We start from the raw sequence: 19,012 nt of genomic DNA on the forward strand, positions 1-19,012 counted from the left end.
CCCGCGGCCGATTTAAAAAATATATATATATATTTTTTGCATTTCTTAGTTGACCCACTAGTGCAGGGGTGTCAAAACTGATTGATTGGCCCGTAGCACATTTTAAAAATATAATGTAATATGGCCCTTTAAATTTTTTAATAATTTAAATTCACTCATTATATTACAGAGAAATATGTCCCATAAAAGAAAAAGAGCACCAAGCCCATCCCAGAGGACCCTGCATAATATTTTATTTTAAATTAATATTATTATGGAAAATCCATGTGTCCTTCTCCAATAGCTTCTAATTGATCTGACAGTGTCTCCATTTTTTTTCATACAAAATTCTTCAGATTTAGCCTCTTAATTTCCCTCTGAAAGTGCACCAGATTCATACATTTCACTTTAAAAACTTTAAAAAATCTCCCGGGGGGGCATACCCCCGGACCCCCCTTCGAGGGGCGGGATCTTGGCTGGCTACTATTTTTACCCAGCTGGACATTGGACGCAAAAGCAGAAAACACTGGTTGTATCAATGGCATTTAACAAGAGGGGGAATGTATCTGTATAATGTGCAAGTAAAGTGTTGCCGTGAAGAGGGATTACAATTTACGAAGACACTATGAAACTAAACATCAGAGCAGCTCCATGTCCTGATAAATGTGTTATTTTTGCAAAGTGGCCCGCCCCTTTGTAGATTTTTCTGTATGTGGCCCTCAGTGAAAAAAGTTTGGACACCCCTGGCCTAGAGGAAAAGGTGGCTGACCAGTAACCATGAGGTCGCTTGTTCGATCCCCGGCACCGGACAGGAGGGCGTTAGTTGTAAAACTAGTAGTGGCTGGTATTACGTCTACGGTGCCCACCATCTCTACCATTGTGTCTTTGAGCAAGACACTTAATCCAAAACTACTCCAGGGGCACTGTACGGCTGACCCTGCGCTCTGACCCCCTCCAAAGTGTGGTAACTTGAGAGGGGATATGCGAAAAGACACATTTCAATTTAACCATTGACTAATAAAGTAACTTAACTTACTATTTCGCAAACAATTCCTTGGTTGACTGATTATTTGACTCTTGGTAGGTATTTTACTCCTGTCCCCTGCAATGTTTGTAGCCATTATTGTAAATGTCACATTCTTAGGACAACACTGGAAGAACAGGACCCCCTATTTGCATGGTAAACATCCCATGTTGTAACCCTTTACATATTTAATAGTGAAGGGATTTTTTTTTTTTACATCCCATAAAGACTCGGTAACACCACTGACAACATTTTGAAGCCCCCGGTGCTGGCACAGTGTTGATGTTGGAGCTTCTTACCCAAACTCAGAGATGAACAGCCATACTGTATACTAAACCATTGGGATACACTGGGGAAAGTTATAAGCAAAGCATATTGATTGATTAGATGAACATCATGAATTCATTGTATCTGTCCTGAGAGTGGATGTTTCCTGATGACAACACTCAGTGTGCTAAGTATACGTCAGTGTACATTTTGACTTTGGGTGTGAGAATGTGCAGGTATACAATCAACATTATTTGTTAATTAAGTATGTGACATGTTTGTTAGACAAGTGTCAAATATTTTATAAATCAACTTTGTTTCATTCATATATTAGTCTTTCCTCGATTGAAGATATCACGGTGTGCTTTAAGCATTTTATTCATGATTCATCAAGAAAAAAACTGGCAGATGAATTCATAGTAAAGTGCTGAGTGGCTCCGGGGGAGTCAGCACTTCTTTGCTTATTTCCATTATACTGTAGATATTGGTTTACCCATCAGATTATGGGGTGTGTGTGTGTGTGTGTGTGTGTGTGTGTGTGTGTGTGTGTGTGTGTGTGTGTGTGTGTGTGTGTGTGTGTGTGTGTGCAGACATTAGCTTGCACAAGTTTGTGTCATCGTGTACATGTTCATTTGTGCAAGTGTGGACAAAGTAGGCTTGGCAGGGAGTGGTGGGGAATATGACACCCAGTGTCACGACAGTCATTTTCTCATTTTTGCAACAAGTGGGCTACTGCATCAATAATGGATGACAGAGAGTGGGATAAGGCAGGGAAGCATTCAGAGGGGTGCGTGCATTCTAGAAAACATGCCTGTTTATTAAAATATAGCAGTCAAAACCAGCTCAATGGGATGTACAACAGAGACATGCAGAAGTCATTAGAAATGTTTATTTTGAAGACATTTCTGAATTTCTCAAATTGTTATGGTGTAAACTCAAGGCATCTGACTGCTACAGTTGGAAGTCTCATGTCTAAAACCTTCCTCAGACTTGACACTGTTGGACAGAACACCCACCCACCCACATTCCAAATTCGAGGAGACAGGCTACTGTACGTCCTCCTTACAGATGTGACGGAGAAAATACTTTTTGAGTTGTCACTCCCAAGCCAGTCGCAACTGCTTAGCCCTGAGCACGCTCTGCCATTTATAGGTCTATTAAGTGGGCCAAATGAGAGCGAGAGCCGCAGTGACAATGAGTCAGGAAGAAATGTAAAACTGGAGCATTGTGAGGGAGATAGAAAGAGAAAAGATCTGAGAAACATTGAGAGAAAGATGAAAATGACAGCTTTAGTCAAAAGGTTCTGACCATGTGGACACCATGTGGACGCTACAGAGGAAGCTCCGAAAGCCACAACAAAGCAGCACATGCGGAAACACTTCACATTCTCTTCCTCCTACGTTCAAAAAGACAGCTCTGTCACTCAACTCTATGCTTGCGATGCAGAGAAATGTATTCAGTAAAAGGCCATGTTTGCGGTCAGTTGGTGAGTTTTGGGACATTTTAAAAAGTCTTGTGTGATTCTCCCAGCAGTGCTCCTGCTTCCATTTTTGCTGTGTCAATAACACAACGATTTTGCTCATGTTTGAGTCAAATTGCCCATTTGGCTGGTAGCCATCTCAGGAGAAGGTATCGGCCCAGAGCAAACACTACACACTCCTGCAGTGTGGTCTTGTTATCTTGCAGCCAGGGGTTATTTGCACAAGGTTTCTGTTGAAGACTTGCAGATTGCTGGCCTAACCAGAACATTGCATAACCTCAAAAGTAAAACTACCCAGATTGGTTGTGAAGGTGTGTCGAGCCTATGAAACATCTGAAGAAGTCACACTGATGGTCTTTAACTTGCACATATGTGTTTTAAGTGCTTTTCTAGGGGCACAGATGAGCCAGAAAACGCCATAGAGTCAGATTTCTCGTCTCCATTTTGCTACCGGGCATAGGCCGAGGGTGAGGCCAAGCTGCTGGCTTGAATTCTGCTGCCTTTGCAGAAAGAAAAGAGGGCTAACAATGGGCCGGAATAGAAAGACAGAAAAGGGACAATGCAGCTGCGGCTTGAAAAGGCTTTTAAAATTCTGACCGACTGCGAAAAAAGACTCGGCATTGCATGTTGAAAGACCTGCTCAGGATATCATTCAGACTGTTTCTAAAACTCACATTTGATATGACCAGGATTTTGCTTCTTGAACTGAGAGACGATCAATTAAAACCCAAAAGAGAACATCCGGTGGCGTGGTGACGTGTCTTATGTTTTAGCAGACAAGTGCCGTCTTCTATTCAGGAACTTCAGAAATCCGTTTTTCGACCAAATTGGGCTTAATATCAGCCTTGATGTTGCATAGCGTGCTCAAGGCTGAATAGCAGATAGTGGAAATGGCATCAGAGAGAGAGAGAGAGAGAAATGGTCAGGGGGATAGAGAGAGAGAGAGGGATATTAAGTGACATAAAATATATATCACAGAAGGAGGGATGTTACCGAAGGGCATTCAGGGATGAGATGGAGGAAGAGAGGAGTGAGGCAGATCGCATCATGACATCTGATCTTCCCCAGGAGCCAAACTGTTATCCAGTCCCTCTGCAACTACAGGCTCCACAAATAACAGACAATAAAAAAAGGAGCTAGAGTTGAAAAGAGCTTGATGGAAATCACAAATCTTCTTTTACTGCACATCTAACAAATGTCTGCTCAGACGGGACGGATTCTCTTCCTCAAAAATCGATCGGACCTCGACGCAGTCTGCCTCTTTCCTCCTATCCATCAATGCAGCCACCTGCCAGATAGTAGCTACGTTATCTTTCCCGGAGTCCATATGCATCTATTTGGGCCTTATTATTTCTATGTTTGTTTTTAAAACACCAATGTTTCTCTTTTAATGTTTTCTTCTTCTATTCCTTTTTATTGGTCAGTCACCTAGCAGTGGCATTTTCCTGACTTTAAATACTTGAGTGCTTTAAGTTATTGAACACTTGACTTCTTTCTTTCCCTGTTCCTGGATTTGTCCACAATATAATCCAGAAAACCACACATAGGGCCTATCACAATCACATCCATTGACCCTTGATACATCCTGTGTGCTTCCAGTCCGACAAAAAGGTCTTCTTCTCAACTCTGGCCATTTCCACTGGCTACGAGCCACAGCAGCGCTCGCCGGACAGAAGTAGCCAGCTGCAACGTTAATCAACAGCCAGTCACTTTCCACACTGGTGTGATTATGTGTTATTTTTATAGCATAACCACCTCATTCTAGAGCCTCTCTTACAACCATGCTCTACCTCTGTCTCTCTCCCTCACTCAGTCAGTCACTCACTGTAATGTGTTCTTTGGTTTGTAAATGTGTGCGTTTGGCCATGCAGGCAAGGGGTTCGGGTTAGGTTGTTGTGACTGAGGGAGCTGGTTCTGCTTCAGATCCTGATCCAGATCCAGATCCAGGTTTGTAAAAACACGTGGCTTTAATAGGTTTCTGGGCTATTGAAACTCTTACTCAGGTTCCATAAAATGTGTTTGAACCCGACCCGTGAACGTGTCTGCATAGTGTATTCAAACACAATAGTCTATCTGCATCCATGCCTTTGTGACCGAGTAAGAGACAAAGACAGAGAGAGAGTCTGAGTGAGAGCAATGTGGGCAAGGTGTTTCGGCCTGGAGCTTTTCAGACCTTTATTAGCTTTTTGTAGCTGAGAATGATGAAGCGCTTCCGTAGGCTTTTTCCTATCCCCGCAGGAGTGTGCTGACGACTACTGCGCTTGTCTTCTGGCAGAGGGAAACACAGAGGGAGTCCCCACACACTGTTGCACGAAGAACTCCCAAGAATTTAATGAGGCAATGCTTTGACCGTCAAGGGTTTTTTTTGTGCTTTTTTTTTGTACTGCTTCTGCTCCCAGCTGGAGTTCGATGTGAACACCGCCCACCCTCACTGCTTCTCTTCTAGTAGCCAGGATCTATTGAAGTAGCTTCCAAATTTGAAACTTCACTTATATGTTATGTAAAGAAAAAGCACTCAAGTTAAAGTTGGAGTCGGCGTTTATGGAGAATGTTTGTGGAATATCTCCTCACGATCTGCTACCTGTCCGGACTGTGTTTTGTTAGTACACAGCCCAGGCTCTGTAATCTGGTATGTTTCTAGCTACGGTGGGCCCCTTTGTTTACGTACTCATTTTCAGGGCCTAGGCTGAGTATTAACACCAGATTTATTTTCAGTGTGCACACAGTACGTGCAGGTAGCGGATCGTGGGGAGATGTTCACTGACTTTGACAAAAGGTGATTTTGACAACACTCGTCCTCCAGAATTGCTGACTCCACCTTTAAGGACAATTAACTGAACAATATGATTTCCTTTGAGTGTATTCCTATATCGAAACATAAGACTGATAAAATAAATCAGTTTTCAATTTGACATTTTCCTGCACTGCATTAAATAACCATGCATCCCTACAGACAGGTGCATGGTGTTCCCTAATATTTACCCCCTGATGATCTCAACTGCAAGGATACGAAGGACATTGGAGAAATGAGGGACAAGGAACACTGTATATAGCTCAACCCTCAGTGATCCACAATCCTTACCGCTGACAGTAAACCGAGGTTAACTCCATTAAAGTCAACCTAATCCCATTTTCCCAAGAATCGGAAGCTTTTAACGGTCTGTCCAGACACAAACACTTCTTAGGCTACACACACATGGAACATATGTGTGCAGACAGAAAGAGGAAAGATGGACAGACAGGCGTGTAGAGAAAGAGCCGGAGGAAAAGAGAGAAAACAAAAAAAGAACAGAATCGAAGAGTATAGGGGGAATAGGCGGTCTCTACTGTTCTGTAACAAGCAGCCAGGCTGCTGACATTTGGCATTGATTGTGTTGTTTTATAGGCGTTCGTCAGTTAAACCCCTATTGGACAATTACAGTGAGAGCCTGCTCATTCCTGCAGGGGAGGGGGCAGGGTGGGGAGGGTTCACCACTTTGATCTCTCCCTGCTTTTCCCCCGACTTGGTTGAAAAGCTGCGGAAACAAAGACGGAAAGGTGAAGCACCTCTAATTGGCCCAGGGCAGATAGGAAACTGGAAGCAGCTGTTTGAGTGGCGCAAAGATGGAGAGAAATAGATAGAAAGAAAGAGAAGGAAATAGGAAAAAAGGTAGGATGAGAGGGAGAGAAAAGGATTGATATAGTGAAAGACAAGGAGAATTTTAGAGAAGAAATGATGTAGAAATTTCGAGAGACAGAATGTCTCATGAAATAAAATAAAACATTCCTTGTAAAGTCATAATTCTAAAAGTCAGGGATGTCTGTAATGAGTCTGAACACAACAAACCATCAATCCCACTTCACCATCATACGTGTTTCCATGCAACCTGTTATTTATGCATGCCAGCAAGGCAGCAGAGGTTTGTGAGTGACGATAATCCTCAATGTAATATATAGGCCATCATGCATTAGTGCTGTAATGACTGAGACGGCTGTGTTATGTGAGGGGAAATGTTAATCTGATTGTTAGCCAGTTTTCTAATACCCAGACCAAAGAGTGAAAGGATTAAAGCCTACGTGTTTTTATGACCAGACAGGTTTGTGTTTGCCCTCTTAATCCAGAAGAGTTATTATCACTCTCCTTTTAATTGTGCATGTGTGGTGACGTGTGTCCCACAGGACTGCAGGGTTCTCTGTGCTGGAGTGTTACATTCCCCCCGTAGGTGAATAAGTGTGTGTTTATTTACAAATGTTAAACCATCTATGTGTCATATACCTTTGCTGTGAAAACTTGTTGGGATTTAGTATTGCATATCCACACAGTGGGGGGACTCAAAAGAGACAGATTAAGAAAAGAGATGTGTATGGGTCAAAAGAGCCAAAACCACTGGATTCATCACTTGCTATTATGCAACGACTAACTGGTGAACGTCCATGTCTTTCAAAACTCCATGCCCTCTGATCTGTACTTCACAATCCCAAGTCGAGATACTTAACTTAACTTTTCTCAAGTCATTGTGAAAGAGCTCGGCCACAGATGACATGATAGCCTGCATCTATTTTTAAAAGGATTGTCACAACACGGCATGACTGGCAAATTCACATTGACGTGTAAAATAGGTGGAATTATCCTTTAATGTCTAGACTGGAGCTCTGTTACATCTGGACAAATTCTCTCGCTTGTGTCATTCTGATATTAATCTTCAGAGTCGCCACATACATTGCATTGTGGTCTCAACCAGGGACCATAAACCAAGTCCTTTTCTTTCCATCCCTCCTCCCCCAACTTTAACCCGGTCCCCTCAGAGAGCTGGATTTGATTAACGACCCCGAGCAGTTAAGCTAGGATACGCAGAACAACCAGAAAGCCAGTGAGGCCAAAAGGCCTGTGGTGAGTGGTTAGCGGTGGCCGCTAACTAGCCTAGCTGCAGTTTCCCCATCGCTGCGGCCAATCCGGATGACAAATCCAGTGGCTGCGACAAACTCGGGCCAAGCTGCAGGGAGCCAAAATGGCCGGTGTTCAAAAGGGCATGGCAGTTACACATGGGGAGAAACAAGTCACCAGAATTTATGTAAGGGATTTTCCAACTGCTTTTTTTTCTTTTTTTACAAGAGCTGTCGGCCACTTGAGGAAAGATTGTAGCTGGATGCTTGGCATAGGAAGTACATGAGCGCACACATGAAGGAGAAGAAATAAACAGAAGCAGGGAAGAGTAATTATCCTTTGAAGGATGGTGAGCCTGTGTTTATGTGTGTTTGTATTTTTGTCTGTCTGCAGTGTCCAGTTATGATCATCCAATCTGTTTCTCTTCACCCAAAAGGTTTGCTTGAATGTGCCTCCACAGGCCTTAAACTAATGGACTGCAGATACACAAATATCCCCACGCATCCTTAAAAACCGTTACACACACACACACACAAACAGCTCCAGTGCCACAAACCAAGGCAGGCAGTTTGACTCTCGCTGGGTAGCTGGAGCAGCTCCACCCTCAAGCTCACTGCCAACCGAGAAACGTCACGCCAGCCTCTGTGCCAGGCTGGAGTTCTTAATGCAGAAACACAGGCAGCGTGCAACACAACCAAACAAGACTGGACGCCATGCTCTGAAATAAACACTAACAAGAAAACACTGTCAGTCCACATAACATTTATGAGTATTTTAAAATAAGTCAGCTTATTTTGTGCACAATTGGCAGAAGATTTTAGAACATGCGGTTAAGTCATTTTAGACATGCAGCCATAGAACTGTATTTTGTTTATATTGTGACATCCAAGGGTGTTAACTGCCGATCAATCATGCTAAAAAACCACCACACACCACAAACTATTACGCCTAGCTATTGGCCATTGTAGTGATAGGAAGGCTGCTGCAGTGGTGAAAGTCAACAACAAGCACTTGGAAAGTTTAGCTACATCAAGTACATAACTGAAAAAGTCCTTGAAAAAATCCATTGAGTGCATCACCAATATTGTAGTCAACTCGCCAACTAACTCAAATGCTCACATCTTGAATGAGCAAGCAGGCTTTTCTCTCAGAAAGGAAGTGTTTTTTCTCTTCAATAACTGATCCCAGCTAAAGGGAACAAAGGCTCTGTTCTGCGCTTGAATAATTGGTTGGAGCAGGTTGCACCAGCCCAATGAAAGGCTGCGCTGAGCACCCAGCTGGCAAGAAAGGCAGATCCGCTCCCCCCCAGACCTCAAGACCCTGCTCCACCTCTTCTTAACCTATCAGTGTGAAAAGAGGGTCATTGTGCCACACCAGACTACTGTAAAGCATGAGCGGTTGGTTGGGGCTACCAAGCCTCGTGAGCTGTCTGTATAGCCATCATTGCTTTTTGAAAATACATCCTGAATCACATGGTGCCACAACCACACACACACACAAGGTTCAGGAAGGAATAAACACACAGCCTCAGATGCTGGCATTGCTGCTACAGATGGACATTTCCACCCGCTTGTCACAGGATTTACTTTTGTTCAGACAAATCCTCCCAGTTGGACAATAACACACACACACACACACACACACACACACACACACACACACACACACACACACACACACACACACACACACACACACACACACACACACACACACACACACACACACACACACACACACACACACACACACACACACACACACACACACACACACACACACACACACACACACACACACACACACACACACACACGGAAATAAGCATTAGTGTATGTTTGACATGATGACATTAAGCAACAAATCTATTCAGCAAAAACATCCAGAAACAGACAAACCCCAAAGACTGGGACTGGTGACACCAGCTTAGCGTTTAAATGTCCAAACACATTCACAGGTGCCAATTCACCCAGATGTAATAGACCCCTTTCCCCCCAATGATCTCTAGTGGCATCTATAGGCCTACATTATGTGTAGTGTTAACAACATTTCAAATTCCACATCTAAGCTATTTCAAGTGGGGGTGAACAGATAATCCACAGAATTAACTGTCTACACTTTTCAAGGGATGAAATAGCCCCTATGAACAAATCCACCCACAGTGGTGTCTGTAGACCGAGCACAACAACGCTTAGCTAAGTTTTAAACTTTGACTCCCAAATGCCCTCTGTTTGACCTGCAAAATGACCAAGACCAACACCATGCAAACGGGGGTATTCTGAATCAATCAACAAGGCCTCTCTGGACATGTCTCCATATGTGAATGAAAATATCATTTAAATGCAGGGACAAAGACTATATTTAATCTATTAAGTGATGCAATAAATAACCCTGCCATTAAAGAGGTTGAAAAAAGAGAGCAAGAGGTGCTGGCTGCCTAAAAATACAGCCGGTGACAGGACCCAGCAAAGGGCGGTGGAAGCTGTGGACAATACAAGCATTGAAGCTTTTCCCCAGTTCTGTGATGCTTTGGCACCCCCCCGCCCTCACAGACACAGACCCACAGGTATTCCCCCGGTATGGAGGCTTCAAATGAATCAATGGAAACAGCGAATGGACAAACATGCCATTTGGGGTTTCCACCCACTTTTAGTGCAGAAGTTAGTGAAAGCTGCCTTTCTTCAATGAAGCGACTCTACTCAAACTTCCAGAGGGGTATATGTTTGGCGTTTGGTTTTGATCTTCATTCACTTTCCCTACATTCCTGTGTGTGAACACATTTTGGTTTCTGTTAGTTTCATTTAGCTGAAGATGAAACCTAGATGAAACCTTTCATGTGACGTGAAGTGAAAGACTTGTCATTCGTCTAACTCGAAACGAATGATGAAACCCTCAACGTGACATCGCTCATCAGTCATCATGTTTGTTTGGTTCAGTTCAAAAATAAAAATGTCAGCTTATGGCTGTTCTTCCAACATGTTTTGTTATGTTTTACTTTTTCAAGAGCCTAGCTTTCGTTTTTCTAGGCTTGTCTGTTCCCCCACTGGATGACACTGGAGGGAGTAAATGGACTGTACCAATATAGTGCTTCACTGCTTTTCTAGTCGTATTTGACCACTTTTCAAAGCGCTTTTTAACCCCCCCCCCACACACACACACAGCCCATCAGAAATCCTGAAGCTTTCATTTAACTACATTTGCCTCTCATTAACCCATTCACACATACACTCATACACCAATGGCAGCTGCCAACAGGAGCAATTTGGTGATTCAGTGTCTTGCCACGGGACACTGGGAATCGAACCACCAACCCTGCGATCGGTTGATGACTGCTCTTACCTGCTTAGCCACAGCCGCCCCAAATGAAGGGGGGAATATATATCTTTATTTTGTTTCTTTCACTCATTGTGTGTCCTTTACAAAGTCCTTCTCATCACCGCTCAGCAGCATGTGAACTTTTTATCCTGGAAAACGCACTATGAAGCAATTATCCCTATGGCTATGAGTATGACTGTGGATCAGAACAGCACTGGCAGGCTGTGTGTCTCCTACAGACTTTGGTCAACCGCTGGCAGCACGACCCAGTCCGACCATTATCTCGCATAACGCATCCGAGCAAACCTATTGCTGGAGGCTAAATCAGCCTCAAGGTATGAGTGTGAACATCAAGCGTGTGTGTGTGTGTGTGTGTGTGTGTGTGTGTGTGTGTGTGTGTGTGTGTGTGTGTGTGTGTTTGTCTTTGTGTGTGTGAGCCTGTGAGCCTGTGAGTCTGTGTGTGTTTCTGTTACGCAACGGGAGAGAGTTCTTCCCATCTGTGCATCTCTCTCTGCAGCCCCCGCATCCCTGACCAGTGTAGCGAGAAAAGACAGCTCTGCCTTGCACTCTGCCTCCCTCGGTCTTCCTCACAACACCATCTCCCACTCCTCATTATTATCATTGGACGCCCAGAAACCCCCCCCCCCCCCCAACAAAAAAAAAACATACTCTGGCTCAATTTACCATTATCCTGTTCTGATTGGTCAACAGAAACATGATGCAATATATTTTCATGGTTATCATCAGTTTCACTGTGGCAACATCACGCCTGTTTGTCTGACCTGAGCTTAAATCCCTAAGCTAGAAAACAAGAGCAACTCAGCAGGGTGTCAAAACAATATTTTACTTCTTAACGCACACAAATTCCAGATTATCCCACTAAATGCGTCACTGTGTTGATGAGTGCACCCCCTTTCCTCAATCTCCATCCCTCCCTGCTCTTTCGGTTTGCCCCCACTCCCCCACAGGGCTCACTGTTGTGGAAAAGATGTTAAAACAAAGAGAGAGCAGGCAGTGCAGCAATAATCCTAAAAAACATAGCAGCTGGGGAATTAGCTGGTCATTTCTGCCGGGGACTCGCCAACCTCGCTTTCTGCTAACTCTGCACAATCTTAATTGTTGAAAATGTTAGCATCACCCTTCACTGTCCATCGCTTGTCATCAGGGAGGACACTTAATAGTAATTAAAATGAGATAAATGTATTTCGCTTTCACTGCAAATGTATCAGGAGGTGGGATGTTGTTTTTTTTCTGTTTGACAGGATGCGACCCTTTCGCTTAGCTGGATGCATCCTGTCCTGGAGAAAACATTTTAGTGGATTCCACTGGGGGACGTGCACTGTGTCAGCGGCTCTTTTCAAATAAATGAATTATAGATGCACAGAGACCCGCACTCTGTTCAGGATATTTAGGCAATGAGCAGTATGAGGTTTCAGACAGTAATGCTACCCAGAATGATGACAGCAATGTCTGTGGTGCTGACTCGCATATTACAACAGCATCCACATTAATGATATTAAGCCTCCACATTACTTAAAAAGGCACAAGCAGCAATTTTAGAGAATGCTTGTTGTCAGTATCACTTTTTTTTTAATCAAAATCAGTGAATATCTCTTTACGATGCGCTACCTGAATGTACTGTGTGTGTGCTGAAAACACATCCAGTGTTGGTGGGCCCCTTTTGTTTACATACCTTTTGTTCACATACCAGTTTACAGAGCCTATAGGCTGAATTGGCACCAGGGTTTTTGTTCAGTGCACACACAGTACGGACAGGTAGTGGATCGTGAGGGGATATATTCACTGATTTTTACAAGAAATCTTTTTGAGAACAAGCGTTTTCCAGAATTGCTGACTCCACCTTCAAATTAGCTACAACTGCCCTGTACTGGTACCATATGAAAGTAAACAAAAAGCATGGGTTATTATGACATATTAACGGCACCTCTATGTGTTTTCTGCTTACACACTTACTATATCCATCTCTATCTTGCGGTCTCTCTTTCACTTTTCTGTCCATTGACCTCCTTCCCCCTCCTTCCACTCAATCCTGGCACTGGAGCCTGCAACATGCTGCCTGTCTGGTCCAGCCCGATGCCAGCACCAAATTTGTTCCAATACAACGGGCGTTAAAACACTACTAACGTCAGTGGCAGAAAGAAACAGAGCGAGATGTACAAATGCACAAATGTGTGCACACAACTACAGCCAACGGCAACTTGGTAAACAACACTCGATGTCTGTAAAAATGATGTCAAATATTTGAACCACTCGAGCAGCGTTTGGGAGCTGGCACAGCCTCTACGATAGAACATCTTCTGAGGAATTACAGCAAACTAAACCCCTTCTTGATGTAACACACTCTACTGTCGGTTGGGCTTAAGGCTGGCAGTCAAGTCATAGCCAGTGCCCATGTCTTTAGCTCCAGGCTGCACACTTATCTGCTAGCTGCTGTTCTATCACAGGTGCCAATTTAAGTGGTTACAGATACTGCAGGTTAATTGTCTGGAGAAGGTTAGAGGGGATTTCCTTTGTCCTGGTCTGCGCTAATAGCTGGTGAAGAGTTTCAGCTTGAGGTTTTGGCAGTGTGTGTCACATTTTGGGAAGAGACAGAGAGAGACAGGTAGACAGACAGGCAGACAGGCAGACAGACAGACAGACAGACAGACAGACAGACAGACACTTGGGATAGGAATTCCATACCGACTACTCCTCGTCTGAGAGACGGCTAGACCTGCAGTTTCAATCCAGACTGACCACATTTGTTGTTCACCCACCCGACTGACATTCCAAGAATGAGCAGGAGGTGGATCTCTCATCAGTCTCCCACACAAGGCCATCCAGAGGACACTCAGTCCTGCGTGATTGTGTGTGCACATGCACACACAATCACGGACACACTATCTATCACGTCAACATGTGGCTGTGTTTGGGTTGATTTAAGAGAAAAGACATATTACGTGGAGATAAAAGGGATCAAAATGCCAAAAAACATTTGGCAACATTATAAGACCTACAGCATGAGTAAAAGGTACACTCATTCACTCAGGCTTTCATTCATTTCTCGCTTCGCCACACGCAGCCAGGCATACTAAGGGTTTCTGTGTGGGCCTCTGAAATGTCCTTTGCAATCCAGCTCACCTAAACTCTCCATCACAACAAAGATTACAGACACAGCAGCAGCCAATGCTCCACTCACCTAAGTGGTCCCCATGGAAACTGTTGTCGTGCGAAGCTCTACCGTGTGGGGGCATGAGGTCATGGTGGGCAGCCGGTGGCCAGATTTGACCCGTCTTGCGAACGCTCACTATGGTGGCCTCGGACATGACCACATGACCCCCCTGCTGCTGCTGCCGCTGGTGACGCTTCTGGGACTGCGGCGTCGGCGGGCTGCTGCTGTCGAAAGAGTGCTGGGAATTCTGGGAGTTTTGGGAGGGCGAGCGGCTCTTCTCTCTGAAGGGCCTGCGGAAGGCCGTGGTGGGGCTGGGAGACACGTGGCTGGACTGACCAGAGGAGAAGTCCTCTTCGCTGGACGTCAGGTTCTCGTTGGAGCTGCAGTCCGGTGTGTACCCACCTCCACCTCCGCCAACATCCTCGAAGCTCCCCGGGGAGTAGGAGCGCCTCGGCCAGGTCAAGAGGTGGTCGTCTGCTCCCCCGAGCTCTCTCATTGTGACTCCACCACCACCACCTCCAGCGTTACCACCTTCTCCCATCATCACCCCGCCGACGTAGACACTGGAGTAGGCCTGGAACTCAGATGGTTGCCAAGGAGGCGGTGGAGGTTTATTGTTGGCCCCGTTGGCCCTCCCCTGATGCCTCTGGTTGGGTTCCCCGTCTTCGTACTCGGCGTCGTAGCCACAGGTGCTCTCCGTGGAGCGGCCTCTGTACACGGGCCTGGCGCGGAGCTCCCCAGCGACCGTTGCCAGGTTACCGGGCAGGGAGTGGAGGGACCTCTTGCGCTCCATCTGCATGGCCTGGCTGCCCAGGCTGCTGATCTTGTCAGAGACTTCGCGGTCGTTGACGCGCACCAGCCCCCGGTCGTGGTGGAACTCCATGTTGGTGTAGAAGGGCGGCGGAGGCAGCTGCTTCTCTTGACCCTTGGCCGCCGCGTCGCCTGTCGATGATGAGTGGGAGTTGGCCCGTTTGATCCTCTCGAAGTTAGACCGAAGAGCCGCCACGCCCATGCCCCCCATCCCCTTGGGGTCGGAGGGCAGGAGCAGGTCCTTGTCCGGTGGAGGGAGAGTGGGCCTGCGGGGGGACACTGAGGCAGAGCCGCCTCTCTGTTGTTTGGAAGGCGACAGTCCATCAAGGTTGTCGCAGGACGTGGACTCGGCCTGCTGGGGCACCTCGAAGGCCGACTCCAGGCCGTCTCCATGGGAGGCTGACTTCCTTGCCGGTGGAGGTCTGGGTTTGGAGGACCTGCCAGTTCCATCTCCAAGGGTCTGATAACGGCTCCTATCGTATGCTGGACAACTTCCCCCTCCTACTATGACCCCAACTCCACCGGTCTCCTGCATGTGTGGTTGTTGGGACTGGCACTCTGCGCCCCCCTGTGTGGTGGCCGTGGCTGTGGAGGTAGCAGCGTCGACCCCCTCGTTGAGCGGTGTCTTGCGGAAGCCCCAGCGCTGCTTGTCGTAGCTCTTCCTCTCCTTGGCCAGCAGCGTCTGCAGGTAGATCATGCGGAAGCGCTCCTTGTTCACCTCCTGCTCCAGGCGCCTGATGGTCGCCTTGCACCGCTCCAGCTCCTCCTCAATGCCGCCGACCGACCGCAGCTCCATCTTGGGGGGGTCCGACTCCGGAAACTGCGCTTTCCACGCTTCGATGAAACCCACCGGCTCCACCATATTATGCCAACTGTGTCTATGTGAGCGAGCCAATCACGCCGGGTGAATGATGGCAAGGGGAGAAACCTTTTGTTTTGTGTGATTTTTTTTTGGTCCAGTTTGCCACAGAATCCTTCGACAAACAATGGCCACCTATCTTCAGTCAGAAAGCGGCGCACGAGTGTTTATTACAGGCCTGCTGTAGGTAGTAACCCGTTCAGAAACACACAGCCTAATTGCTGACACTTGTCGTGGTGGGTTGCGCAGATGCAACCATACATCCCATTCTGAACAAGAGAAACCGGCCGTTCAGGCTTTAAAAGCGAGAAGAAGCTGCAAAAGTAGAGCTCGTGTTTCTCGTGCATTATTCCAAGAAGAGGCCACTCTTTCAGGAGAGTTTTTTTTTTTTTTTTTTTTTTATCTCAGCCTCGACACAATGACAGCATAGATATGTCTCCTGCCGTGTGACACCAGTAATTTGGCTCCGGGACAAGAACAAATTAAATAAAAGTGTTTTAATCCTGCTAGGTTTACTCACTGTCTGCGTTTACTATTCCTTATTTATCCGTGACGGCGGGTCCGTTCACTCTTGCCCATTCATACGTCGTTAATCCCAGGTGCTGCTGCTGCTGCTGCTCAAGACCCAGCGCCTTTGTACCAGCAGCGCTCAAGGAGAAAGGATAAAAAGCGCAAAACACGAGAGACGACAACATCGGAGTTTCTCAAAAAAGGAACGCGGTCAACCTGGGGGGATTGGGAATGAATTTCGTTATCCCATTTTCCTCTCCTTTTCCATGGCCCGTCTGCGGTATTGTTGTTGTTTTTTGACGTTGTTTCCCGGGGTTTGCCCGCTCCTTCGGCCGCGATGGTGCGCTCCCATCTCAGGCCAGCAGCACTGGAGAGGAGAGGGGCTGCAGGAATGGGAGGGACCAGTGAAGAGAGGCAGCCCGCTGGTTGTTAAAGAGACAGAGCAGCAGAGATGCACTCCCACCTGATTTTCTTTTCGGACCGTTAACAATTGATCTGTTGAAACATATGTCTAAGGCTTTTAATAGACTTGTGCATAACCAGTAGGATATAAGGTTTTTTTTCTGGCACTTTGTCTTAATTATAATTAGGCCTATAACGGTTTTTTATTTTATTTTACTGGCGTTGAATGACTGCTGATTGACATTTATTCATCTGTACATAAAGCCTCCACAACATGAGCTATGTAACCACAAACTACCATTTCAAAATAACCTTAGTACAAAGTATGGGCACAGGCTATTACACAAATAGTTCCATTTCATTGTTTCTTTTCTTTTTTTAAAGTAGGCCTATTAATGAATAATTTCTTTCTTAATTCATCATACTCTGGGATCCTTTAAAAGCCAGTGGCTGGACCTGTCAAGCAGGTGTTAGAACCGTACAGTAGCCTATATGGTTACAACATAATGGAGAGCTGTGGGAATCTCTAACCCGATGCTGCCACCCAGTGGTGTGTGTGTATTATCTCTAGTTCAAAAGACCACTTAGAAAAACTATATCTAACAGTCATCAGTGTAGTTTTCCTCAACTGTTGACGCAGTTGTATAAGTTTGCTTTTTTTAAAACACATTGACTGGAATTGTGTAAAACTGTAGAATAAAACATACAAATACAACAAAATGACACAAATCAAATATTAGACCGTTTTATTTACCTGAAACCACAACCTCAGGAATGCATGTACAACCATTATTAGTCATCAATAATAATAATTGTCTTTTTACATAAGGTTAATATATTGTTCTTCTACCAGGTGTCGATGAGGGGACTGCACGGACGCCCTCACATAAGAGATCACAGTTTTACAGCAGTTGAAAAGGTTACATGATGATATTAATTATAATGATGCAGAGGCAATAAGAAAACAGGAGAACACTGTTGTATTGCAGGATAACCAATTAATCAAAGTGTAAGTCTGTTACATGTATGTCCTTATTGCAAAAGGACGAATGAACCAAACAGTAAATGGATCAGTGGTTGGCCTACAGTTGCTCAAAAGGGAAATAATCTACATTAAAAAGAAGGAAAAAAAAATCAAACTCAAATAGAGCACAGTCAAGTTCAGCATGAGTCATTTCTATATAAGTTTATATAAGTACAGTCCCAATTTCTCGAAGTCTAGTATTGTGCAAATGACCCAAAACGTTACAATAAAAACAATGATTTCCTAATATCTGCGATATATCCATCTTAATATGTCATTTGAGTATTATACATAAGAATCTATAAATACAAATCGCAAAGCCTACATACAGCTGAAAATGCATGCACAAGATGTTTTGTACACTGATGCACAGCTAAGACCATTCAAACCCCCGAGTGGTTTTTTGAAAGATTCTCTACGTGACAAAAAGCTACCCATGGAAGCCGGAAACAAGTTCTTCATGCAAAATACGAATGCTGAGGAGGGGGTCGAGAACTTCCCTGCACACAAAACTGGAATAGTGTCATATTAATATATCATCTGCACACAGAGGTATAAGTGTGTGTGTGTTTGTGTTGTCTTGTGTTGTAGAGCATGGGGGCTAAACGGAATGGAGTTTCCAGCCCGATCACTTTTTAAGCATACCCTTATTTGGTCTCATCACTATGAAAAGGTGTCCTATTTTTGTCTGTGCGAAAGGGTACAACACATCTGCTGGTCATCATGGTGTCTGAAGTCAAGAGTGAGCACACATGCTGGACAGAAGGTTTGACTCCAGCCTCAGAGCCCACTCTGAAAAGTTTGCAAAGCTTTTATTAAAGCTCATCTAAAAAAAAGAAGGAGAAAAAACATTAGTTAATACAAAACACTAATGAAAATTCCCAGACCAAATTGCATTTTGTTTTAAATGTTACATTTGTTCTACCACAAGAACATCAAGAGAGTTGGTTTTGTGAATATAAGCAAGTGTCGCAGAGTGAAAAGAACAGCACACGGTGACATTCACAATAGTGGCAGGTGATCAACTTCATCTTTTTATATTTCTATGCATGGGCCAATACGCCGTTCTTGCATATCTTAAAAGGTGCACTATAACTGAATAAACAAACTATCCTGACAGGGAAATTGGATACCTGGAAAAGTGTTTATAGTTAGAAAGCTGCCCGAAAAGTTACTGTTTCACTGTTATTGTTTACAGCAGCATGGACAATAAAACATATACTAGTCTTATGTTTGGTTCCAGGTGCCTAAAAAAAGTTGATTTATGGTTAAAGAATTATTCAATATTAAGAATAACATAAAAGTA

At 44.8% G+C, this 19,012-nt stretch overlaps 1 protein-coding gene across 1 annotated transcript in view; it reads right to left on the reverse strand.

The window, feature by feature from the left end:
- The window catches only part of bcr (BCR activator of RhoGEF and GTPase), a gene marked incomplete at both ends in the record, with an annotated part of 82,142 nt that extends 66,369 nt beyond the window's left edge, over positions 1-15,773 (reverse strand). Inside the window, one exon of the mRNA XM_080046153.1 lies at positions 14,129-15,773. Coding sequence (XP_079902279.1) covers positions 14,129-15,773 — 1,645 coding nt within the window. The remainder of the gene's footprint in view (positions 1-14,128) is intronic.
- Between the last annotated feature and the right edge of the window lie 3,239 nt (positions 15,774-19,012).

The sequence above is a fragment of the Ammodytes marinus genome (genome assembly GCF_949987685.1).
Source record: "Ammodytes marinus genome assembly, chromosome: 18".
In the NCBI taxonomy this organism is placed as follows: Eukaryota; Metazoa; Chordata; class Actinopteri; order Uranoscopiformes; family Ammodytidae; genus Ammodytes; species Ammodytes marinus.